Raw genomic sequence first — 27,150 nt, 5'->3', positions numbered from 1 at the left:
TGGGCCCCAAAAGAAATACCATCACAGTGAAAAGGTAGAGAAATGTATTTTGCCTGTAAGAGATTTTTTTTTATACATACACATCTGATTGTGTATGTATATGCTATTTATCAGATGTGCTTTTGCTGAGTGTTTCTAGATAATACCTAGTTAACAGTAACCAACACAGTCCTACACAGTAAGTTGTTTTAAAAAGAAAGGTTTTAACAGTATCTAGCATGCAATCCAATTCAAGTACACTGTTCTTAGGCACATAATAGGAATACAATGCCTCCAAACTCTCATGGCACCTTATATCTTTAATAAGAGCAATAATAAGCCCAATATTCCCAGTGACGGAATCTTCTACCTTTCCAGATACAGCTTGTTTTGTTGCACCCCACCCATTAAGTGCCCCCTGAAAGCAAAAGTGTTGTGCCAATTTTTTAAATCTAATTAAAAGTGACATATGAACATTTTACTCATACACACATGCAGGCACGCATGTATGCATAACTACAGGCGGAATTGTAATGGCAATTATCAGGAATAACCCACTGTAAACAGAACAAACTGGGTAGTCTCTAGGAAGAAAAAGAAAAAGACACAAATCTGACACCTGAAATTTCAAAAACAAGCCCCAAAAGAGAAGCCAAAAAATGTCCTATATCTTTAGCCCCATCCACTCTTGGATGAGGCTTCCAGGCAGAGCAGAAAGAAAAAGTGAAACCCCATCTAAAAAAGGCTGCCCACCCCTAATACAGGGCACAACAAGAATAGCAAGGGAGCCCACTATCCTACCTCCCCTTTTTAATTTGGATTTCTACAACTGGAATTTAAATCTTTTAAACTTTTTTTTAACCCCTATGTATACGCTTTGGGGATGCAAAATACCCATCATGCACTTTTACTGAGTATGCTAAGTTTGCAATTTTCAGAAGTATAACTTTTAGAAAGTTTAGAAGAAGACTTACCTGATTTAGTTTAAGTAAGTCTTTTGCATTTCTTGCTTTGGATTTATTCTCTTGACTCCAGATTTTAAGGCAGTTTTTATTTTCTTGAGAATTCTTCTTTCCTACTACAATCAATTATCCAAAACATAGAGAAATGTTTATCTAATTATGCCCAAAATACAACAAGTCCCCTAACAACCTTGATGTTGGTAAAGACAATGAACAGCATACCTTTTTCTGTTTTCAAACTCACATTAACAAATCCCTCTTCAGCTCCAGGTTTGTTCCTTCCATCTACAGCAACAACTAATTAAAAAAACCCAGATACATAACAATTACTTTTTTTTCAAAATGTGGTGATACAGTAGCCTAATTTACAGTCAAGGTTCTCTTAGGTAAAGCTTGATTCCTGATGACTACATGAACTTGACCTTCTAGAGGTTTTTGTTGTTGTTTACAGCAATGAACTGATCATTGCATCCTTTCCTTTTTTATAAATTTTATTAAAAGTTTTACAAAGAACATAAAAACTAACACAAAGTAATAAAGAATAGAAGCAGAGAAAGAAAGAAAACGAAAAAGTGCAGAAAAAAGTAAAAAGAAATAGAAAGAAGCTTCCAATTCCCTTTGTAGCAAATATAAGTACAATTACAAAATTATCTCTTACTGATTACAAAAAAACCTAACTTTTTTCTATTATCCAGTTTTTTTCTGATCATCAAAACCACAACTTACAAGTGCATTTTTTCCCATTTCATGCAAGAAGTCTAAAAGGAGTTTCCAGTCCATCATTAATATGGATATTGTTTTTTCTCTGATCAAAGAAGCTAATTTAGCTAATTTAACTAATTAATTAGTTAATTTCCGCAATTTCCATCATCTTCACCAACCATTCCTCTGTTGTGGGTAGCGTCAAACTTTTCCACCATTGAGCATATAATAATCTCGCTGCAGTTGTCATATACAAAAACCAAGTTCCATGAGGTTTTTCTAGTTGTCTGTCCATTAGTCCGATCACTGCATCCTTTTCAATGCTTTTCAATTTCCCAGAGCATTCTAAAGCCTTGGGATTTCTTGGTGGTCCAAATAGCAATCAGGCCTGACCCTGCTTTGTTTTTTCAGGATCAGCCAAGGTTGGTTAAGGCTGCCATGAGCTGTGAGCTCAGAAAGTCTGTATCAGGCAGGCTTTCCAAGACAAGACACTTGTGTCTTCTAGGGCTGACTTCCCTGTTTTGTGGAAGAATTCTAACAAAAAAAGCTGAAAAAAGAAAAATCTTTGGGAGAGAGCATCAGCTACAATGCTTTACTGTAATTAGATGCTAAAAGGAAAGAACCTGTCTCTACTGATCACTGCCCCTACGTTGTCACTTGTCTGTAACGAACAAGAATGCCATTGCACTTTACTGTGTCACAAACTGCAAAAGATGGAGCTGTACTTAATATCTCCCTACTATGGAATAGTTATGATTAGTATTTCCAGTTTTACATTCTTCCTCTCTTACTTAATTCACTGGTTCTCCATAAACTGTATTTTCAGCAATTTTGGAAGATACTCCACATTGCTTTGAATTTTTGAATTTTGAATTCAAAACAAAAATTGTTTTGAAGAGTGTTTGTACACTGTTTGCTTCAGACTATAAGAATTAACCACTGACAATTATATTCATTTTTATTTATGTTTTTATACAATTTTATTATACATGATTGACATTTAAAACTGATCTTGACATGAACATTATTTTAATCTACCTTTATCTTCTCAACAAGATAAAGATATCATGATCCAATTTGTGATTGCAAGAGATCTTTAGATGGATCATGAGCTGCAGGTTTAGAAACAAAGGTTCTAAATTTTGTTGGTAAGCCATTTGTTTGTATGTGGAATTCACAAATTTGCTTACTGAATCTGTCAGTAAGAATCTGAAAACACAACATTTAAAAGACATCTTGTTAAAACTGTTGTTCTCCCCAGACAATAGCTAACTATTTTTTTGCTTTAGGGTGTAAGAAAGACTTTATAAAATTCTCAATATGCTTTAGTCAGGAACAAGAAAACTAACACATCTTTGTACCATGCGTACACTCTGGTGTAATGTCTTCAAAAAAGTACTGAGTTGCTTCAAATGCTGAATCTGGCTCTTCTGGATCAGAGGATGGATCTGTGCAAACAAGTATAAGGAATCATCAACAAAGTATTATATTTTACATACGCATCACCATATTTACCTTTTATAGGTGGAGTACTGTACAAGTAGTCCTCGAGTTACGATGGCAATTGGGACCAGAATTTCTGTCGATAAGCAATGCGATTATAAAGTGTGATGTCACATGACCACATTGCTTAGCAATGGCAATCCCTGTTGCCATCATTAAGCAAGGATCATGGGTTATTAGGCAAGCACCTCTTTGCAACTTCCTGCCGGCTTCCAACAACCAAAGTGAGAAAGGAAGCCGGCAGCAAGTTGCAAGTCCCAAGTGGCTTGCAAGCAGGCTGGCAGGCACGTAAGTAACTGTACGGGGTGGGAGAGGGAGTGAGGGGGTGCGCAGGTGGCAGGGAAGGCACGGTGCGAGTGCAGCACGGCTTAGGGAGGGTAGGTAGGTGGGAGAGACATACCTGAGCAACTTGCAATGTCCCCTGCCAGCTTCCCCATTGACTTTGCTTGTGGGAAGCTGGCAGGGAAGGTCACAAATCGTAATCATGTGACTGTGGGATGCTGCAACCATTGTAAGTGCAAACTGGTTGCCAAGCACCCAGATCACAATCATTTGACTGCAGGGGTGCTGGGACGGCCGGAACTCGAGGACTGGTCCTAATCACCACTCGTTCAGTGCTGTCGTAACTTTGAATGGACGCTGAATGAGTGGTCATTAACTGAGGACTACATGTACATAAGCTTTTCGTACCAGTAGCACATGTGGAATTTTAGCACATACCAAAGAGTTATCATTCCCAAAACAGTTGCTACAGTCACGAAACACCTATTTATCAGATGGCAAACCATTAAAATTATTCCCAACTACTCCCACAAACTCCCTGCCTGCAGACTCTTACTTTTTTCCTGAGCAGGTTAGCATATATGCAAGCAAAGGACTGGGCATTATTTCCTGAGAATGTTCATAAGATTCATATGACCTTTACAAGCATTATCTATATACTACTAAAATTTGTTTGTCTGTTTGTAACCTTCACTTGGGTGAAACAGCGCATCATAGGCAACAAGTTTTGAATCAATGTATCTCTGATGGGCTAACTTACAAAATGTGTCTAAAAACTGAGACCCACAATTCTTGTGGGATTGAAATTTGGCAAAGTTGTGGCCCCTTCAGCGCCACCGAACTACACTTCCCAGAAACCTGTAGGTTGCATGGCTCAAGGGAAGATGGGAGGAGAGTATCTTTGCCCTCTTTCCTGCCTCCCTCTGGTCCCTGCACCCAACTGAGTGGTGGCAAGGCCTGATAGGTGAATGGCAATTGGCTGCTTTGGAGCTGAGGCCAAAATCTGAAATCTCTTAACAGCAGTGGGCAGTGAGGGATGGACCAATGAGTGACTTGGATGCCTGCTGGAGAGGTAGGGGTGGCTAGGGGGCATAGGTGATTGACAGGTGAGCCCTCTTCCTCCCTGGAGGGGACCCTTGGGAACATGCTGGGATGGGGAGCTGAGGTGCAGTTCTCCTCATGGTCCATGGTTCCCTTTGTTTCCCCTCCCCCCAACAAAGTGACAAGCAGTTCCGCAGATCAGCCGAGGTAGAGGAGTGATTTCCAATGCTCCCTGCCAACTTCCCACAAGCAAAGTAAATGGGGAAGTCACTCCTGCTCCCACTGCTTTTTTGCCCACCTGTGCTCATTCTGTTTCTCTGTTTAGGTAAGAAAATATCTCTGAAAGGATGACCCAACGGGTCATGGGTTGTTTAGCTTTGTCTAGCTGAATATAAAGATGATGCTGGAGGCTTCTGTAGTGGCCACATATGCCATATTGCCTATTGTACTATACATTATAGAATTTATAAAAACAAAATTATTCTCTTCTGTGGCAAGAATTGGAGTGTGTGTGCGTGCATGTATTTATATATGCCTTAGAGTCAGTGTTGACCAGTGTTGACTCCTGGCAACTGCCTGGACTTCCTGGACAAGTCCCTGTATTTTCTTGGGGAGGTTTTTTGGAAGTGGTTTGCCCTTGCCTCCTTCCTAGGGCTGAGAGAGAGTGACTGGCCCAAGGTCACCCAGCTGGCTTTGTGCCTAAGGAGGGACTAGAACTCAGTTTCCCTGTTTCTAGTCTGCTACCTTAAACACTACACCAAACTGGTTCTCAATCAGTGCTAATTAGGTGAACAAAAAATTAAAACCAGGCCCCCTTAAGATGTATTTATACTGGACAAACCCACTGCAAAAATACAGATGTGCTTCTAGATCATGGCTTGCTGCCCCACCTCTCCCTATCAGTCTCTAGAGCTCCACAAAAATGCTTCCATGAAGGTCAGAACATCCAGCAGAGTAGGCAGTAGAATAGGAAAGATCAAGTGGTTGGACAGTTTTCTGAATCCAACCAAAAATGCCCGCCACCACAATTATGTACTGTACTTATTTCATAATAATAGGAAGAAAAATTATTCAGCATCTACAACAATAACATGCTGCTCTGAAGATACCCACCACTATCTAAGTTCTTTATTCTAAGACTGCAGCATCAACCTTTGATTCAAAAATAAACACAATTATGCCCCATTCATTACACTGGAAGAGTAATCCTGTTGCTGGTTGCTAGAAGTGTTATATCAATTGCCCCACTTAAGGGTGCAGCCCTGAATACCCTTACTTAGAAGCCTGACTAACAGCAGAGGGTTTCTATCTACCTACCATGGTTATAGGATTGCACCTGAAGACATTATCAGCATGTTAAACTATCTGGAATTCTCCAGTGCTTACATACCTGGCAAAACATGCATTTTATAAAGTAGTTTCAGTTTCTCAGTAAGGTCTCCATGACATGCTGCACCTAAAAGAAATTGTGTCATTGTGTCAGTCTTAAATATATTTATCAGTTAGGTGTCATCAATTTAACATAAAATATGCTCTTCTGGAATAGTTAATATCAGCTGATAGTTGCTTCTGGACAGTTAAACCTGTGTCCACAAGAATCTATCAGCTGTTAGGCTCACCACTCCTGTGTAAAACACCTAGTACAGTTTTTAAAAATCTTTGAAACCCAGCAAATCACAGCTTTACTCTTTCAAGTGATGTGGCCTTACACACCACAATGCTCAGCCTCCCCCAGAGTTTAACATACAGCTTCAGGCAACACAGAACTACCCATTCCTTTGTGCACTAACCAGCAGTTATCTCCCCTACTGTAGGTTTCAGACTGAGGTATTTTGCCACCATATTGTGTGGAATTCAGCGATCAGCAAAATCTAAATGGGTTTTCTTTCCATGCCTGAAGAGTCTAAGTGCAAGGAGATTGATTTTTTTCAGTGTCAAAATCTACAACTGCATTGTGAAAAAGTGCATAGTATCTTATTTATCTGGGGGATTTAGATTTTTGAGATTTTTTTATCCCACCTTTATTATTTTTACAAATAACTCAATAATATACCTAATAGTCCTTCCTCCTCCTATTTTCCCCACAACAACATCCCTATGAACTAATAACATTATTTTATCTCACAGTAACATAAGCTTGTCTGTAAAGCATTAGAAAAGCAGTTTTCTTCTTACTAAGTCCAGAGACAAATTCTCGGAAGTTAATTAAGGAATCGCCATTTTCATCCAGCAATCTGAACAAGCGTGCAGCTAGAACATCAGAATGAGTTCCACATGCCCAAGGAAAGAGAAGAGTAAACATTCCTTTGAACTGCTCAAAGTCTATGCGATACTGTTCCAAATAAGGCAAGCTTGGATCATGACGGTCAGTGGCATTGCTGGTGCCCCCCCAGTAGCAGCTAGTGAGATGTTCTGCCTGATAGAAAAATAAGGCACATGAAATCATTATAATCTCTGTAGCTATTTCAGCAACACCTTTTCCTATCACAGTTTATGCAGCTTAAAAAATCTTAATATAGAAAAACACTTTTCATATTGACTGGTACCAGTATTGCTATGAACAAGTTCAAGTTACAATATTATTCATTCAGTGCCACCAGCGCTGGGAAGTAAATACAGAAATAGCACAAACTCCATCAAGAAATATTTCCACCTACATATTTCTACCACCACAAGGTCTTTCTGTGATAAGTTCCAAAAGAGTGTCCTACTGTTCACTGACTGGTGTGTCCAAACTAAAAATATAAAGAGCCTAGGACTGTGTCATGGAACCATATTCTTTACTTCACACACCTAGTACAATGAATAATCAAGGAGCCCAAGATACTCAGCTTTAAAATGTTGGTCTGGAATGGGAAGATCTGAGTTCAAATCCCTACTTGAGTATGGAACTCATTGGATGACTTTGGACCTGTTATTATCTCTTAGCCTAGTCAATATCACGGGGATGCTACTGTGAAAAGTCCATTGTATGTTGCCTAGAAATCCTAGAGCAGTGTTTCTCAACCCTGGCAACTTTCAGATGTGTGGACTTCAACTCCCAGAATTCCCCAGCCAGCAAGAATTCTGGGAGTTGAAGTCCACCCATCTAAAAGTTGCAAAGGTTGAGAAACACTGTCCTAGAGGAAAGGTAGTATATAAGTGTAAACAACAGAATGTGTTTCAATTCATTGATTATATTTACACCTGCATTTTAAAGAGAAAATTGCCATATGCCTCAGACACATTTATATTATTAATGTCTGAGGTTTGCTACAGTACTTGATTTAAAAGAAAGCTGAATTTCCAAATCCAGTGAACACTATAGATAACTTCAAATCTGGTTTTATAGCAAGTGTGTGGCTATGATAATTTTGCAGGGTGAAAATCATTAATTTGGGTCTTTTTACTTTGTTGATTATGACCACAAAAAGACTGGCTACATAGCAATAAACAGTCAAATTTGTTTTCCTGATAATCATTTCATTCATTTTAATGTGTATGATTAAATACCATATCCTTGTATAAGTATACCAAGGGGAAATGAAAAAGTTCTGCTTCATAGATTATACATTTCCTCTGTAGGACATCAAAGTAGGATTTTAAATTTTGGTCTCTTCAAATTATTTTAGAAACTATTAAGTTGAAAGTAGTAAGAAAAAGGCAGTGTCCTATCTGCTACTAAATAGGTACAAGGCAGCTATTTGAAAGATACCTTGAAAAGGGCATAAAGTTCTTCAAGCTCATCTATTGTAAATGAAGTTTCAGTTACTATGGTTCGTACCTACCAAAATATAAAAAAGAGATACTTTAGGCACATGGCAATATCTAATATTTAAATCCAAAGAACAGTAAAGAACTCCCAAAAACTTACTACATTTCGTTTGGTAGTATCTTCTAGGGTTTGGATGACCTTCAATCTCTGTTTGAATCTCATTTGTTCAATCAAATCTGCCCTAATAGTGCCAAATTTCTAAAAGGAAAAAAAAATCATTCATTCTTCCTGCAAAATTTAAGATACAGCATTCACTAAAACAGAATTTAATTTAGACATTGCCTAAATAAAATACCTAAAGATACAGCTAAATGTAAAATCAGAGATCACATCTTCCTTTCCTGTAACAGATTAAAATAAATATTCTGATATGCCTAGTATCAGAAAAATAATCATATAAAGAAAAAAGGACAGGAAATTTTGGATGCAGTACTAAGAAGGTCAAATGTATCTAAGAAGAAATTTTAATTAGATAGAATTTCAATGGATTTTAAACACTTCAGTTCTAAAAACATTTAGACTCTAGATGGATATCCCAGAGATCACAGGAAATAGGTTGGTCTACTCCTTCTCTTTAGCTAGAAAAAGAGTGAGCAAGGACAAGAGGTCTGCAACCAAGGAGGGGGGCAAGCGGGGCATGTGCCCCAGGTGCCACACTGGGGGTGGGTGCCAATATGAGTGCAGGGGGGTGAGCGCCAAAATTGGCGTGGAATACATGTTTGACCCGAGTGACACAGACCCTAGTTGCAGCCCTGTTTCCAAGTCATTCTATTGCAGGTGCAGAGATCTCTACCACAGGTAGAGATATACAGGTGAGGCAGTAGATTTCTTGGACCCAAATTCTGCTGTATAGCAGCCCTGGCCTTGAGGTACCGAGGACTCACTGCATATCTTTTTATATTCCATGGAGCTTGAGACAGATCTTGAATTCTTATACTATATTCTTCTAAAAATAAAGACAACTATACATGTAGCCTGTCTGTTTATAGAATATAGTTGTTCACAGGAGAATATATATACCAGAATTATTATTCACAGGCATGAGTAAAATATAATGTGCTAGATGAGCTATTATTAAGGAAGATATACAGAAAAGCTTCATAATTCACTTTTTTGATGTAAGTATTTATATGTCACACATATAAGGCCACTGATGCATAGATTCCATACTAAGTACAGTCAGTCAATAATCAGAGCCTTTATTTATTTATATTTATTTATATTTTGAATTTAGTCACTGCCCATCTCACTCAGAGAGCAACTTACATATGCTCCTCAGTCCTACTGTGACTTTTTGATACTATGGAAACTGGGCTTCCATTCAAATAATCATACATGCATAACCCTCACTGGTGTTGCTCTTCTGTTCCATTTATGTATCAATTGAGACAAACCCTGCAATTACTAACAATGCAATCCTATACTCAAGAATACATCCCATTAATTTCAACAGAGATTTCTTTTAGGTAAGGGACTTCAGTATTATAATTCAAAAATAATTCCTGCCCTTCCTATGTAGAGCAGCTTCCTAACTTCATGTCTTGGAAATACAGGAAAGGCCTCAGAATTTCCAGCCAGACTAGATTATGGCCATGAAATTCCAACACATCTGGAGGGCAAAGGATTGGGGACGCTAGGGTAGAATCTAACAAGTCATTGGCTTTGTGTTTTTCCCCTCCTCATGTTTAGTTGCCAATATGTTTGTGAAATTACCTCATAGGAAGTTCTGATGAGCCTAAATATATCTACTTCAGGATAAGGCCCTATGTCATCACTCAGTAGTGAATGAAGGTGAGGAATTGGTGGCAAGGTGCTGTCCTTATTGGTCACACTGTCTAAATACCTACAGGTGACAAGAAAAATCAACAATATACAGCATTTTAATTCAAGTGTAAAAGTATGTCATTCCACTTTCAATTTCTCTCAGGTTTATTCACACATACCTATACTGCAAAAAGTTGAAAGTTCATTAGAATATTTTTAAATGTTTCTCCTAAAGAGCTCTAAATACTTCACAGAAATCACCATATTTATTCTTGCAACAATCCTGTAAAATGATCATTATTATTATCATCCTTATATGGTTGCACCTGAAGGATGTTTAAAGGCTATGACGGAAGAGGGTAGTTAGCAAAAGGGAGGAGAAAAATGTTGGGATGGACAAAGTAAAGAAGGTACAGGCATACCCATCATGCTGTTTCCTTTTGTGGTAAACAACATTATGCATAGTGGAGAAATGGAACAAGAAACAGTAAACTGAAGAATTTAAAAGCAAGAAAAAAATAAAAGGAACTATAGTTAAATCTAATTATAAACCTAACTCTACTTCCTTCCTTTTGCCTCATACATTTTTCTTGTTCCATTTTTACTCATTTACTCTTCTCATATAACCATACCACCTCAACATACTTACTTTGTATTAGTCAAACACTAGCTCATTCTTGACCCTACCTCTTCTTACCACACACTACCTAACTCACTCTGATCACATAAAGCTTACATTTGTTTCTCCTGACCTACCCCACTCTTGCTTCCCTTTAACAAAGTGAGCAGAAGAATATTTTGTCTTCTAGTCAGTCATTTTGCTTATTTTGACAAATGTTCATTCCTGACCACATACTGTTTGCAAACCTTCTATCAACATTAGCACATCTTAACATTTCTCCATCCATTTCCCTATCTTTAATTAGCTTTCACCATTTATATATAACTTGTTCACCCCATTTTCCCTGTGAAACATAATTACATTGGTCTTTGATATATTTTTCAAAGCAATATTCTAGCTTCACTAATTCTCTCAATCTTTCTAATAAACAATCAAATCAATTAAGCTTTTAGATTTGTTTTCATTTCGTCGTATTTAAACCATATATTCAAAGCAAACAGGCCTTTTTCTAAGTGGATACTTGCAAAACAGTCACTATTTATCATTCATTCTTGGGTCTCCAAATGGCCCAATTACTTTTCTGTAGTCTATCATTTTCTTGCCAACCTTCTAATATGTCATCAAGCAGATTAATTTTTGCTGTTATATCACAGTTATTCACAGTGTTGCATGGTTTTTCCTAAAATTCATCTCTAGTTCTTCCATTATCACTATTCAGTGGAGCATAACATGTAACTATTACCAGTCAATTGATCTCTATGTTCAAATGTGCCCACTGCAACTTTCATGACACCAATTCATACATAAATTTTAGAACTTCCATTCATAATTAAAAATGCATTGTTGTTCCCCTGCATATATTCATTAAAACCACTCCACTAGATCAGACCACCTTCACTCAGATCTATTATATTTTCCTGTCTCTTAGTTTCTAAGGCATATGGCATATCTATTTTTGTTTCATTTTCTTGGTCACTTCATGCTCATTTAATCCTCTCATATTTCAAGTCATAATCTTCCATATGCCATGGTCAAAATGGGCCACAAATACAAACCTCCATCATCCATCAAGGCTTTGTTGAAGTGAAGCTTTCACACAACACTTTGTAATGAGACAGAGAAAGTGTACTTAGATTACCAGCCTTTGTCACACCTAGTCACATGCAACAGTCCCTGCTAACAGTAAGGACAGTACCAGTTAGTTTGGGCTGATTTGGGCCAGCATGTCACAACAGCCCTGTTTTACCCTAAGCATGTTCAGACATCTAATCTAGAGACTTTCCCGCAAGCTAAATATTGTTGTTTGCATTCCACCAACTTGGAAGTACATGCAGTGTATTGACATGTACTTGTGGTGCAAGGAAGAAAACATCGACAAATGCTTTATTTTTAGATAGTCACATGAAAAGTCACAACAATTCTGAAGCTTAGTCTTTATAACACACAGTTTACAGGCATTCAAATAACTATTTAGTACAAACCATTCCAGAGTGATGCACAGATAGTTGAAACTTGAGACAATGATATGTCCCTATGCACGATTTAATCTTCTATTAAATACAACAGAAGCAGCAATTGTGGAAATGATAAAAACAGCACATTTTACTCATCAGATGGAGCTAAATCTGAGTTCTTTTACACATGTTCTTCATGTGTGAAATCCCAGTAAGCTTTCAATATAAAACCTCTAGCAACAGGGCTGGGAAAGAGTTCTCTCTGGACATTGCTTCCAGCCAGGAATGACAATGCTGTGCTAAAGAAATTACTTGACTCAGTAGAAAACTGCCTCTTACAATTATATCAAGTTACTAAAGAATGAAAGAAAATGAAAACTCAAGTAAAATGGCTAGCAGGGTCTAATTAGTCAGACAGGACACTGAAAGCCAAAAGCTTCCACTTAAGAGCTAAGCATTCCCTGTGTTATATGAAAAGCTTCTGGAAATGTAAAATTACTAATTTAAGAGGAGGGGGGGAGTGACTTGCTGTGAATGTAACTGAATGGAAGGAGAGTGTCTGCAATTCAAGTACTTACCTTCCCAACACAGTCATAGCTTCACCATCATCTTTACAGTTCAGCAACTTCTCTACATTTGCATCAAGCACAGCTAGTGCCAACTGGAATATCACCTTTATACCCTCATAGAAGAAACAGTCTACCACCACAACAGCACTTTCAAAAGGCATTACACTGAGGAAGAGTGTGAGGAACCACGAGAGAGAGATGGTTGAGATGACTCCCAAATCCTGCATACAGTCATAGAGTTGCGGGATATAATCTCGAGCTAATTCCTCAAACACACCTTGATCCACCAGAGCACCTGTAAGGCATAATCAGTATTTGGTATGTGAAACTCGAGTCAACAGAATAGGTATTTATGCCCACTAAGAAAAAGAAGTAGAAGTATTTTCCAATTAATTCATTTTGAATTACACAGAGGTGGCCCTCTTGGATGTTTTGAATTTCATTTGCCATTTGCTTCAGTCAGCTTGGCCAATGGCAAGAACTGTGGGAACTATAGCTCACAGTTGTGTCATCTGGTGGACACAAGGTTGTCTACCCATGAACGACACCATTTTCTCATTCAGGAAAGAGGCCTTTTTAAAAACATGCATTAACTTGCAGTCTGATTCACCTAACTATAAATAAAAATTATTCTTATTATTAATAATAGTCTACTTAAATAATTATTTTTCCATTTAAATAACCAGGCAATCACTACAACTTTACTAATTTCTGCAGTTTATCAAAAATCATGGATTTATTTTACAGACTAGGAAAAAACTACACATTGTGATATGTAGTAAGAAATAATATCAAAATATAATGTAGATCCCTAGCTACTGGTTAGCTCTACTATCATTCCATAATTTAAGTATCCAAACATGCAGCTCAAATTTAACTTTTTGATAGTTTAAAATAAATTCCCAATTATTAGCCTTTTGCAAAGTTCCATTAACGTACCAACAACTCTTGTGTTGTAGTAATCTGGCAGCATGCGCTCACATAAAGCCACCAGCAACCAAAATGCTTCCTCTTCCTTTGCATACAAAAGCAGGACTGATGTAACAATATTCATGGCCTAGAAAATGTTTGAGAGAGAGAGTAATTCAATTTGATGCATTTTCACAACAGATTCTATCAAGCAACATATCTATCTTTTGTCCTCATTTGAGAAAGTTGCTGTGACTTCAGACTGCAAAAACATTTCCCATGAGAATTAGAACCAAGGAGTCCCTAACATTCATTCTCACAGGAAAATCACAGGGGGCATTAGTTATACTTTTAAAAAGCTGGATGTGGATGATAAAACATGAATAGGGAAAAGATCTTATTGATCACACTGATTATGTTACCGAGTTGGGTAATGAAACATCTGTAAGCAAACAACCAAGCTCAGAAAGCACCAAAGACTCCACAGATCTTATTGTGTTAGTGCCAGTTTTGAAGCACTCAATTACTCCAATGCTACTCTCTCTAACAGGACAACTTTCAATTACCGAAGGCCATTCATCAAAACAGGCAATGGAGGAACAGGATGACAATATCAGCAGCCTCAAGGGAACCAGAGTAAAAATAATATATATATATATATTGATAGCAACTCTCAGAAAGTGCCTCATGGAGGCAAAGTATATTCAATAGTAACAGAATCTTAAGGATCAATCAGAAAAGAAAAGAAAATCAGAAAGGAGAGCAGATGATAAAAATCACAAGACCCTTCTAGGAGGATGTGGCTGACTGGAAGCCTGAAGAAGAACTTTCTCCACTGGAAAGGAAGATACAAGTGGTGTGCAATGTTGGGATCCAAAGCAGGGAAAAGCACTTTCAATTCAGAGTGAGCACCTCTTCTTACTTGCAGCTGCCCTTTAAAGAAGCTGAACATTTTCTTGGGCTCACACAGTAGCCACACAGGTACAAGAAAATATATGTTAAGTTAAGGAGACAGTAAGTATTAGCATTTTAAAATGCTGTATGACTTTCAAAAGTGCTGTTATGAATGAGATAACACACTGGTTCCTCCCCTGGTTCCTTCTATAGATGTAATTCCTGTTTTAAAACGGTCTACTGCCTTGGCCACAAGACTACCCAGAACTTTGATAACATAACAGATAGGTACTATCTAACTTAATCATATAGCTCAGGGGATTGAAACATGCAGCCCTCCAAGTCATTTTCTCTGGCCTAAAATCATAGTTTGTAAGAGCTAAGGGCCTGCCCAACATGACCAGGGACCTCCAGGTTGGGCCACAGAAAGTGCTCCAGGAAGTGGAATAGCCTGGCAGTGGCAGCCTAGCAGCTCACTGTTGCCCAGCCCAGCAGGTGTCGTGGCAACAGCTGGGCCTGTTTGACTGAACTGTGCCCTTGGCACACGAGACCTCTCACAATGAACTGTGGTGCTGCCTGGGAACTCCTGTCTGCTCTCTCATTCTGTAGTGGGTGCTGGACTCCCCAGGCCAAGGCAGTGAGGAAGTGAGGCTTGGTCAGGGAAGACAGACTGGGAAGTTGGCATTCCCTGAGGAAGGGGAGGAGGAGCATGAGCACCGGGTGGGGTCTGGCCACCTCCCCATGGGACTCTCTTTGCTGGGCAAGGAGTGGGAAAGACAGCCAACAACCAAGCAGACTCTCTCTGCTAGCCAAAGGAAGGAAGGAGAGGAGAAGAAGAAACATGAACAAGAAAAAGACTTAACGAAAGATCGCTCTGCTTAGCAAGAACAGAGAAGAAAAAGAAAAGCAGGATTTGGACAGCTCTTAGCAGGATAGGTTTTCTAGATGATATCATCCTAGTTATGACCTTGAAAAAAATAGTCCAGTAATAATACCAAATACTGGTTTTCTGGTTAGTAAAAAATGCTGCAACTTCAGTGGCCAAAGTGAAATGGCTACTTTGCAGCTCTCACAGATAGACCTGTTTTTAAAACATGCATTTCTACATTTACGTTTAATGGACCACTGTGATAGCACAATGGTGTAATGAAAGATTCAGGCCTTAGATGAGAACTGGGGAAACTGAGGTTCTAGTTCACTCTCACCCAAGGGAGTGGGTGACTTTGGGCCACTCTTTCTCAGCCCAAACCACCCCACTGGTTGGTGGTTGTGGGAAAAAATAGGAGGAATTGCAACTGAGCAATTCTTGAGCTCAGGGAATAATGGGGTATTAATCAAAGAAAACTACATATTTTAAATTCCCTAAGAGAATTTTGTATCAATCCATTAAAAAGCTTTAGTGTTGTAGCCTTCAAGCTAACGCACTAGTTGTTACGTAACCCTTGTGAAGCTTTGAGTTTGAGATACCTGATCTAGATAAAGCCCCAAGGCAGCCTACGTTTAAATTTTCTGTAACCTCTTCCAGCGAACCTCAGTATAGCCCTTTTCATTGGAGAATTGTAAACTATTGTTAATTAAACACTTTAATATCATGTCTTTGGTTATCTACAGACTCCTTGAAAACTTGCAAAATAATACACCACAAGAAAGATGTATTGTCCAGATACACCAGTGAAGCAATAGGCAAAAAAATGAATGCACTTTTTTTCTTTCATCAGTATCCTCTAAAACCCACAGCATAGTCTCTTGGGTTCGAAAAGTATTTTGGACATGCCCTGCTACTTATATAAATATTTGCTGCCCCAGTGAAGCCCATCCTCCTGTATAAAAGTTTACAATCAGCAGTGCATTTCTTAGCAAAGCTACAGATGTATGGATGATGAATCTGTATCTAAATTAGCTAGCATGCACCAGTTTTATACATAAACTCTGTATTTTCTAGATCTGGCCTCAGTTGAAAATTCAGCTAAACAACAAAAGCATTAGGACAAGTGAAGGAATCTATTTTATGATACCTGGCAGTATCCTATATTTGGATTTCTAAATGCATATGCAGTTAGCACTCGCCGCAGAGCAGCGATACCCATCTCATTCTGGAATGCAGGGTGCTCTGGAAGAGAGCGATGCAAATCCCTCTCAATCTCTTCTGTTGCAAGATTATATTTCCCCATGGATTTCTCTACCAAGTCTTCATAATAGCCAGCATGGGTAACCATTTCATTAATTGCTCCTAAAAATGCAAATGAGTACATTGACAAAAGAAAATATAGGTTATAAATGCAGGCCAGTAATCAAAACACAGTAACTGCACAGACAGTTCTCATACTCAAGAGGGCCTTCGGTTGTTTTTAGGAATAATCTAATTCATTGTTTGGCCACCCATTTTTAAAGCTATAACAGAAACAATCTGTACCTTGCTGTGAGGGGATGCTAGTCATATAAACTTTTTAAAAAAGTATATCCAAAATTCTGGGTGCACCTAAAGTGTCTTTTTCAATCCCAACCCTCCAAAACAGGTAACATTTTAATAAAAATTCTTACTCTCTCATTAACTGTTGCTAGACTTTGGGTTTACCAGTGAATTGATTAATCTGTTTCTTTTTCTGAGATAGTTTACTGGTGACAATTATATTTATTCTGAATGAACCAAGGTATCACACAAACACACCCTACAAAGCCACATTAATTTGGGAGTGTATGTTGTGCACACACATATGCTCATATGGATTCATTTAAAGGTAAAATGGAGCTGTACTTCAGGAGCCAATGTAAATACATATTAGGGCATGTGCTTTTCTCTGACAGTCTACGAAGTTTATCCAGAGCCTTAAATTCCAGTACTCCATAATTTGGGGAGGGAAGAATCTTAAGAATACATTTTAAAGTAATTAATTGTTTAGGGAAAATATATATTTCTCAGGGCAATTCTAAGCAAGTCTATCAACAAATTGATTCTGCTGAAATTAGAGAAATGCTTAGAAATTAGAAATGCTTAGCAATGCAACTATTACTGCCCATTTGGATCTCCTACTTTAAATATGAGGAATTCCCAAGGAGCAAACAAACCAACTGTTGATAAAGTCTTCTAGAGCTGTGTTATCTCCTGATACCTACCTGACAAGAGCAACCAGAGTTCCCCTCTCATGTTTTCAGGAATACCTTTTAATGCAAGGTCTCTTGTTTTCTCTGTACGATACATACAGATACCTTGGCCATATTCAGCAAAATGCATTTTCCAAGCTTCTTCTTTCAAAAATTCTTTTGCCTTAGAAGTAATAGATGAGATAGTATAAAATACATGCGGAAACCCTGCTGTGTAATAAAATCCAATGATCTTGGATCCAGATATGACGAAAGAACTCTTCTCATCCTGACATTTAATTATGTTCCTTAATTTTATTTGGGGATGGCATGTCTGACTAGTCTTATAATAAAGTGTTCTCAGTGTGTTAGTTCCAAAAGCATATTTATTTGTTGTTCACACAAAACATTTTTGATGCCACATAATTAATTAGCTCTGTGGAAGTTGAGGATACAGATGATGGAAATATCTCTGGAAAGGTCACCTGTGATAATCTTTTTGAACAAAAAATGTTATGACCATCACTGTCTGCTGCCATTCTTGCCCTTAATTTCCTGACAAGAGTTTTGATAAAGATAATTATTTACATAAATAATTCAAAGAAGAATGAAAAAGGATTCTTGTCAATGACATAATCTTTCTTAATTTTTTCAGTTGTAATAAAAATAAGTTCTGTCTCATTCTTCCAAGTATTAAATACGGAGATGTTATACTACAGAGATTAAATTAATTAAGTTGTTAACTGTTACCCAAAACTGACTTCATCCATCATTATAATCAAGAAACTGATGTGGATATAGTTTGCATTCACATATTTTAAAGTGAATGAAGCCAACACTTTTGCAATATAATTAAGAGCAAAAAAACAAAAACAAAAACAAAATCAGCCTACTAATTTAGGGTTGAACTCCTCTGGAGAACGCCGGCGATACATAGTCATTAGTGCCTGTGTCACGGTTGGGATGCTGTTTCCATTCAAGTTGAAGTGCTGGTCTCCATCCCCCTCGGAGTTCAGGCTTCTCTGGGGGCTTGATGAAAGGGCGCTGCTTGCCCTTGAATAAACCTGAAGGGAATTACAGAGTATCACTTCTAACCCCCTATTTAGTACAGGATTCCAAATTAAAGCATCCCTGACAAACAGCCGCCTGAGTGCATCCACTGAAGAGGACCACAGTTCAAATCTGCATTCCTTTCAGATGTTCAGAGAGTGATATCATATCCGTTATTGCTCTTCTTTTCTCAAGGATAAACAGAACCCCTTCTTCAGTCTCTTCATGTAATTTGAAACCGGGGAGGTGGAGTGGTTATGGGGGAACCCACATAATTCATAGAGAGCTCAGGAATGGACAGGACCAAAACATGTGGATCCAATCTCTGAACTGTGCTAGGATAATAGTGCCCGCATTTCAATAGCTTTAAGGTAGGAAACAGTTTGGCTCATACTTCTTCTCCTGTCACACCGCCCACCCCTCCCTTCTTCCACTCTTAATGCTGAGCCTGAGCAATTCAAGCAACTGAGGATGAAAGAAGAAGGGGAGGCACTGCAGCAGAAAAAATCCACTTTTGCCAAATGTGTTCCAAGTCCAAAAGCAGGAAGACTCCCACCACCACCACACCCTTTGTGTCAGCTCCCTGCAGCCTTTTAATCCAAATTAGAGATCTATACAGTGAGGCAAATAGGATTTATATAAAATCACTAAGATTCAAATAAACTGCAGTGGCTTTCAGGACTGAAGTCTTGGCATTAGGAAAAAAAAAAGGCTTGAAGAAACACAAATTCTCCCATTAAGTGAAATATTTAATCCTCTCATAAAATAATTTTGGAACATTTTCTATAATATCTATACCATAACAACTCTATTGTAAGTTGTTCATAAAAATTACATATCCATAAACTTTCCCCAAATAACAAATCTATTAGCGCAATGAAGGTATGGTAATCTTGCAGAATCTTTTGCTCTGCTATGGAACAATTGGAAGCATAACAGCCTTTCCCCCCCTTTCTGAGGGCCATCATATTCATGATAGGCCCACAAAACACAATTGATATAAAGGACTGGCCAAGCAAGTTTGCACAACCTTATTGTTTCTCAGCTTGCCAGGGAAAGTAATACTATTATACTTTTATATCAGAATACTATTTTATGGTATTTTAATGATTATTTATTCTTGTTTTTACCATAAAAACAGAGTCATTCTAACCCCCTATTTAGTACAGGATTCCAAATTAAAGCATCCCTGACAAACAGCCGTCTGAGTGCATCCACTGAAGAGGACCACAGTTCAGAATAATGGTTTCAAATTACATGAAGAGACTGAAGAAGGGGTTCTGTTTATCCTTGAGAAAAGAACAGAGCCGCACAGAGTCACTCCTTGAGTGCCTTGAGTGAGATGGGTGGTGAATAAATTTGAAGTATAAATAAAAAAAACAAATAAAAAACTATACATTCTTGTAATTGTTTCTTCTTTAGCATCCTGTAGTATTTAAAGAATCATGCACTTGTGATCCTGAGAAAAATTGTGGGAGGAAAAATTGTGGGAGCAACCAAATTAATCTGAAGGATTGTCAAGGAGACACAGAAACTGGAAGAAGTATGTCTAGGAAAAAACTTATTTTTTTCACCTCACAGTTCTCTGACAACTGATGCTAATGATATTTGGTAACAAATAAATGAAAGAAACTAAAGAAAAGCTTCACTCTGGCTTGAATTTCTCAGAAAAGGTTACTGCAGTTAATGACAGGCACATACTGTATTGTTGCTACTGATTCATATTTAAACCACATGAAATGCTAAGATAGTAGGTGTGGGGGGAAAAAAATCCTATAAATCAAGAGGCTTAGCCACTTTTCAGGTAGAAGGTACTATTGTATTGTGTTGTGGATACCAGAAAAATAAAATCAAAATTTCAAAATTTCAAAATAAAGGATATTTAAAAATGGCTGAAATCTGATGAAAACTGGCAAATTTTGCAAGATTTCCATCTCAGCACAGTTAGATGTCATTAAAAATATTTTAAAATTATTTCTGGAGGTCAATGCCATTTTGTGATGTTACAGATGCTGTGTGCCAGTAAATGCTGTAAATGACTTACTACCTATATAAAACTATCTGGAAGTGAGATCTGGAGCAGAGTTTCTTTGAATTCAATGCTGAATTTGTTTTAACCAAACAAGTTACAGTAGCTCATGATTCTCCAATAAAACTTGTGAACTACAATTATCAGCCATAGCCTGGAATAACAGGAATCAAGGTTCAAGTTATATGAAGATGACCAAGTTGGAAACACTGTTACTGTAACATTTCTATGACAGGCTTGAATATCTTATGACCAACAGAATTAAATTCCTGTCACATATTGCAAGAACTCTGGTGCTTTCAGTGCCCTTATGCTTTTCTTGTTTTCCAGTTCAAAACAGAGTTTAATAAGCCTCTGTCTCCATGTTTTGTGAAGTATATTTAACTTACTACATCACAAGCTGGGCAGATTGAGACAAAAGCAGAAACAGAGGGCTATTGATGGCTTACTGACAGGGAGAGTATTTGTAACTGTCCGCTACTGATAAATCAGCCACAATCAAAAAGAACCAGACATCTGCAAACATATCATTCAGATAATTAAGAAAACCAAGCATTTGAAATGGCTCACTGCCACAAGGTTAAAGATCTAATTCTGTGTTTTGAATACATTTTTAATGTATTTTAATGGCTTTTAGAAATATTATAATGTTATAATATACACGTTCCACCAATATACTTCCTTTGGGTTTTACTGCCTTGCATTTTATTTGCAACCTGGCAAATATTCAAAAATCAATAGTTGGCATTTTGTGAACCCCTGTATCAGACAACCTTCCAGACAAGGTAGTACCTTATGAATTAGAAGATTTTTCTTTAATCTTAAAACAAACTGTCTTTTTAAACAGAAGCAACACATACAGGTAGTCCTTGCTTAATGACCATTCATTTAAGGATGGTCCAAAGTTACAATGGCCTTGGGAAAAACGCTTTACGACCTCTGTACTTATACTTACAACCATTGCAAACCATCGCACCACCCCCACAGTCACTTGATCACAATTTGGGCACTTGGCAGCCAGCTTGCATTTACAACCAGTTGCAGCGTCCTGCAGTCACGACTGAGATTTGTGACCTTTTTTGCCAGTTTCTGGCAAAAAACTTCTATCGGGGAAGCTCGATTTGCTTAATGACCATCATAAAAATGGTCATTTAAAATGGGTCCGGTCATGTGGTAACTCACTTAATAACCGCATTGCTTAACAACCAATTTTTTGTTCCCCATTATGGTTGTTAAGTGAGGACTACCTGTATTGTGGAATAATGGTTCTAAGGCTGAGATTAAATATGAAAGATCCCCTGCTCTCTACTACGCTGGATTGTATCCACAGGCTGGTTGAAGATCTCTCAAGCAAAATCACAAATTATGATTTGGTATTTGTAGTTATGTGCCTGAGCATCTAACTACCTCACTTTCATAATCCAATCTGCAAGCAGCAATTTCTTCCTTTTTCTGGTTTAACACAAAATCCAGCTTGACTTATAAAAAATGGTAAATCACAATTGCAGGGCAAGTGCACAGAGCCAGTTTGGTGTAGTGGTTGAAGACATCAGGCTTGAAACTGGAGGCTGTGAGTTCTTGTCCTGCCTTTGTCACAAAACAGCCAGCTGGGTGACTCTGGGCCACTCCCTCTCTCTCAGTCCTAGGAAGAAGGCAGCGGCAAAACATGCCGAAAAATGTTTCGAAGAAAACTGTCAGGACTTGCAGTCACCAGAAACAGTAGTGAAAACAGGTAGTCACCAGAAAACAAGATCAACCCTAAGGCCCAAAACAAACAAACAAAAAATAATGGAAAGTGCAAATCAGGATTTAGTGTAACAATTATGTAATCAAGTTAAACTCAAAGTGATCTTTATCTACTCACCTCATCATCTGAACTGTTGTAACTTCCAGAAATCTCTCTTTCAGAATAAATTTTGGAAGTAGTTTTCTGGAGGAAATCAGAAATTCTCTGCACTAGAAAGTCTCTGTCTTTCAAATTGGCAAAGAGGAATGTCATTCTATTTTTAGTGCTGATAGATAATGGACTAGGTAAGACGCTTGAGCTGTCTGCCTTTTCAACAATCGTCACCTAATGGGACACGTGGGAACAGAAGGACCAAAGTAAAGTCAAATGAATTGACACACCGGAAGTTGCAGTTACTCCATCAATCAAATCTTTAATTTGGTCATACACCAGCATAACTGCAGTAATTAAATACTGGAGAACAGCATAAAGCTGTTATCAGTGATCAGGGGCTACAGAGGCTATACTTCAAGAAACCTGAAGGATACTATAAACTTTCAGCATACTTGTTTTAGTACTGCATAAAGAAAGATTAAGTAATCCAAATGTGTGATACCTCGCTGCGTCAGACTTACCAGAGGCAGCTAGGAGGCTGCGGTAATAAGAGATCCAGAATATTTTATCATTAGCAATGAATACAATTTTAATGGAATAGCATGAGGGGTAATATCACATATAGTAGCAGTTTAGTGCAAAAATACAGGTAGTCCTCACTTAATGACTGTTTGAAGTTACAACGGCCTTGGAGAGGGTGCTTTATGGCCTGTAAAGCACTTCCAACCATTGCAAAACATTGCACCCCCCCCCCATCATGTGATCACAATCTGGGTGCTTGGAAACCTGCTCGCACTTACGACCGGTTGCCAACAGCCTGCGATTGTGTGATCGCCACTTGCAATCTTCTCTGCCGCTTCCCCAGGAAGTCAATGGGGAAGCCAGCAGGGAAGATCGCAGGCTGCTGCTGCCTGCCTAGAGGACTCCCTCTCATCTCTGGAGGCTGTTTCAAGAGGTCCCTGCAGAAGGATTCCTGCTCCGTGCAAGCAGGCATGAAGGAGTTAGCTGAATCCTTCGTGCCTGCTTGCATGGAGCTGGCGTCTCAAAGGATTCCACCCCTCCCCCCCAGGTGCCCTGTGCTCCTTACTTTACACGCTGCCTCTCCGCTCAGGGGCTGAGAATCCTGCTTGGATCTCGGCTCCTTCTCATCTCTCGGGACTGTTTCAAGAGCTCCCTGCCTAAGGATTCTCAGCCCCTGAGCGGAGAGGCAGAACGTAAGTTAAGAAGTGCAAGGTGCCTCAGGGGGGTAGGTGGAATCCTTCATCAAGGAGCTCTTGAAACAGCCCCCAGAGATGAGAGGGAGCTGAGATCCAAGCAGGATTCTCAGCTCCTGAGCAGAGAGACACTCACACGTGGCCTGTGCTGGGCCTCCCAGGGTCTCCCCCACCCTCCCGAGGCACCCCGCATTCCTTACCTGGGACTCTGTCTGCTTAACAACCACGAGATCATTTAACAACCTCAACCGGGAGTGCTCATATTGCAGTTGTTGAGGGAAGCAGTCACGTGCCGTCTTGCTTAATGACAGCTTCATTCAATGACTGAGATTCCCATTCCAACTGTGGTCATTAATTGAGGACTACCTGTAGTTGTTTTTATAACGTCAGTATAGAAAGCTGTCTTACTCTATGTCAAACAACTTCCACAGTTTGAGAATCCAAGGTCAGTCTCTGGGACTTTCTACAGTTTGGTTCCTGAAAGCTAAGATATCAGTGAACTTGACATATCTTCTAACATTTACACTGTCCAACTGAATTCTATTGATAAGCTAACCTTGAAAGTTTATAGTAATTCCAATATAATAAAAATAGCGTGTTTTATACTGACCTCCCAAAGTGGGATAATGAGGCTACAGAGATTTTCTTCTTTGCTAGTGAAACAAATGTAATTTGTGGACACAAACATTTGACCCAAAATATGCATTTTATTAAATGGGGTCCACAGAGTGCAATCTGTATGTCCATCTAGTTTTTCATCCTTTGGAAGCCGGAACAAAGCACGGTACCTTTCACTTTTTGCCCTGGCATCAAGATCCCTAAAAATAGTATTTCAGTGTTTCAGTGGTAATATTCCAATTACATGCATACATCTCATATACAGTAGCTTGGAAAAAGTGCATCCCTTTATTTTTGCATTAAAAAATAAACAAAAAAGGATATTCTATACAAAACTATTGTTATAGCAGTCTCTACATATAAATGGTAACATTGATATTAACTAGGCTTAGAACATATTTATAAAATTGCTTTAACATGGTTATTAGACTTTTTTGTAGTAATAGTGGTGGTAGTAGTAGTAGTATACTAGCTTGTGTTTTACACCTAAAAAGAACACTATGTCTTAAAACTTATGAGTTAAAAACAGTCTTATAAAAAATCTAGAAATGCAGCAAAGAAGAGGAAGGGACCCAGCTGATGATGTAGACAGTACAATGGTATCAGCTTTGTTATATTACTTGATATATTACTTCTGCAGTGCATGGAATTTTACGGAGTAGCATAAAGGAAAAAGCCCATAGGTCCCAAGTATAATAAGTTGCAATCAAAATGCTTTACATTTTACATTTCAGTAGTAAGGAAGAACAAGTAGAGCAGGCAAAGGAAATTTGAGCAATAAGGGATACGATGGCAGAAAAGGCTACTTGCAACAACAGTACCAAATGAAAGATGAGAATTCAACTTTTGTCTGCAGGCACCAGGAGACATTGCTCAAGCAGAAAGACTCTCAGCCATCAAAGCTGAAGTTGTTGTTGGCATAAAGCCTTGATGCCCAATGATTATGATTAGCATTTTTGACTCTAGTGACCATATAGATAGATATGAGTAGTCCAAGTTACAATGGCGCTGAACAAGGGGTACTTACAACAGGTCCTTGAAGTTGCGGCAATTGCGTGATCACTGTTTGCAACCTTCACTGCCAGCATCTGACAAGCGAAGTCAATGGGGAAGCCAGCGGGAGGTTACAAATGGTGATCACATGACTGTGGGATGCTGCAACCACGTAAGATTCACCTAACAACAGCAACTCGGACTGCTGGAACTTACGACTGCTGTTGTATAAGTTGGCACGGTCACATTATGTTGCGCCTTACAACCATGTTGTTTAGTGATGGAGTTCTCAGTCCCAATTACTGGTGGTAAGTGAGGACTACCTGTACCTGTAAGGGTATCTGCAACTTTCTCTTACTTACATCCCTACAAATATATTGGGTTACAAGCCATAGCATCCCCAACTGGCTATTGTCCCAACATATCTGGATGGCAGAGGTTGTAATAGGCTGGTCTAAACAGTTAGTACAGTCTGCTTTGACGCTACCTCCAGGCACTTACAAGAAAGGTTATAATTGCCCTAGCAGAAGTGAGAACAGTTTCACTGACAACTACTCAAAAAAATGGACATAAGAAAAATATGTAATACCTTCAGCTGAGCACAGCACCTTGATGAACCTGAACTAATGAGCCTTTTGCTGGACACCCAAACAAAACAATTTAAACTCACTTTCCTGAGAGCTGAGTGTAGGTGTTGGTTTAGATTCCCTTGTGAAAGCTTCTTATTGGAGAAATGAAGGACCACAGAGGGGCTGACAAAGGAGAAAGTCTTTAAACCAAGGGTCAGCAACCTATGGCCTATGGGCCAGATGTGGCCTGCCACCCAAAATCATCTGGCTCATGGTTCCAAAAAGAAGCATATTTACCCAACCCAGGCAAGAGAGGGAGAAAATATATGCTACTTCCTCGGGGAGCCATTTTAATGATGGCTTCACCAACCGCCTTGCTGTGCACAGAGCAATGAGTCCCCCAGAAATGGTGGCAGAAGTGGCATGGCTTCAGGTCCCTATGCACAAGAAGGTTGCCGACCCTTTTTTAAAATAATCATGGAGAACTTAAGAAAAAGAAATTCAGAAATGGAAAAGAAGGGTTCAGCTAAAATAGCTAAAATGGACTTAGACAAGCTAGTGACTATTAAAAGTAGACTGTTTCAAACCAGAGAAAAGTTAGCTAATGATAATATACTGGATTAGGCAGTGTTTACATTGCAGAAGACTCATTAGTTTGTGAGTGGACTGAAGTCCATGAAGACATAATCTGGCAGGGAGAGAACTAAGGAGCTAGAGGACTTACACGGACCTGATCTTCTAATTGTAGAGGACCCATGGTGGGGTTGAAGATGATGAAAAAAAGACCAAACATTTTTGTGTATCAAAGAATCACCAGCCATATCAAGGCCAGCTGTCATTTCATCTGACTGAATGTGAAAGAAGAAAAATGGCCACTGATACTAATAATCCCTTTTTTAATGCTAGAACGTGGAAGACTAGATGGGTAGGTAGCATAGTGCATACAGATAGTCCTCATTCAGCAACCACTCGTTCAGCAACTGTTTGATGTTACAACAGTCCTGATCAAGGGGACTTACAACCATTCCTCATAGCTGCGCCCATTGCAGCGTCCCCACGGTCATGTGATCCCGATTTGGGCATTTGGCAACCTGCTTGCAATTATGACGGTCGCAGTGTCCTACATTCATGTGATTGCCATTTGCAACCTTCACTGCTGGTCAATGGGGAAGCCAGGAGGAGGTCACAAATGGTGATCACGTGACCGCAGGACACTATGATGGTGAGGTATTCGCTTAACGACAGCAACTGAAACTGCCGCAACTGCCGTCATAAGTCAGCGCAACAATGCGATGTCACACTTTATGACCATGTTGTTTAG

At 38.8% G+C, this 27,150-nt stretch overlaps 1 protein-coding gene across 2 annotated transcripts in view; it reads right to left on the bottom strand.

Moving 5' to 3' along the window:
• Positions 1–27,150, bottom strand: part of TBC1D9 (TBC1 domain family member 9) — a 64,926-nt gene that overhangs the window by 2,386 nt on the left and 35,390 nt on the right. Inside the window, exons 6-20 of one of the 2 annotated variants that reach the window (XM_063310830.1) lie at positions 24,260–24,467; positions 22,460–22,666; positions 18,410–18,580; positions 17,550–17,700; positions 16,451–16,665; positions 13,572–13,689; positions 12,642–12,927; positions 9,937–10,066; positions 8,323–8,421; positions 8,164–8,232; positions 6,645–6,885; positions 5,860–5,925; positions 3,005–3,091; positions 1,164–1,238; positions 954–1,057 (exon numbers count right to left, since the gene is read on the bottom strand). In XM_063310830.1, coding sequence (XP_063166900.1) covers positions 954–1,057; positions 1,164–1,238; positions 3,005–3,091; positions 5,860–5,925; positions 6,645–6,885; positions 8,164–8,232; positions 8,323–8,421; positions 9,937–10,066; positions 12,642–12,927; positions 13,572–13,689; positions 16,451–16,665; positions 17,550–17,700; positions 18,410–18,580; positions 22,460–22,666; positions 24,260–24,467 — 2,227 coding nt within the window. The remainder of the gene's footprint in view (positions 1–953; positions 1,058–1,163; positions 1,239–3,004; positions 3,092–5,859; positions 5,926–6,644; positions 6,886–8,163; positions 8,233–8,322; positions 8,422–9,936; positions 10,067–12,641; positions 12,928–13,571; positions 13,690–16,450; positions 16,666–17,549; positions 17,701–18,409; positions 18,581–22,459; positions 22,667–24,259; positions 24,468–27,150) is intronic. The other variant, XM_063310831.1, reaches the window with a different exon arrangement.

Source organism: Candoia aspera, chromosome 8, assembly GCF_035149785.1.
Source record: "Candoia aspera isolate rCanAsp1 chromosome 8, rCanAsp1.hap2, whole genome shotgun sequence".
In the NCBI taxonomy this organism is placed as follows: Eukaryota; Metazoa; Chordata; class Lepidosauria; order Squamata; family Boidae; genus Candoia; species Candoia aspera.
This window is presented reverse-complemented; position numbering and strand designations above follow the sequence as displayed.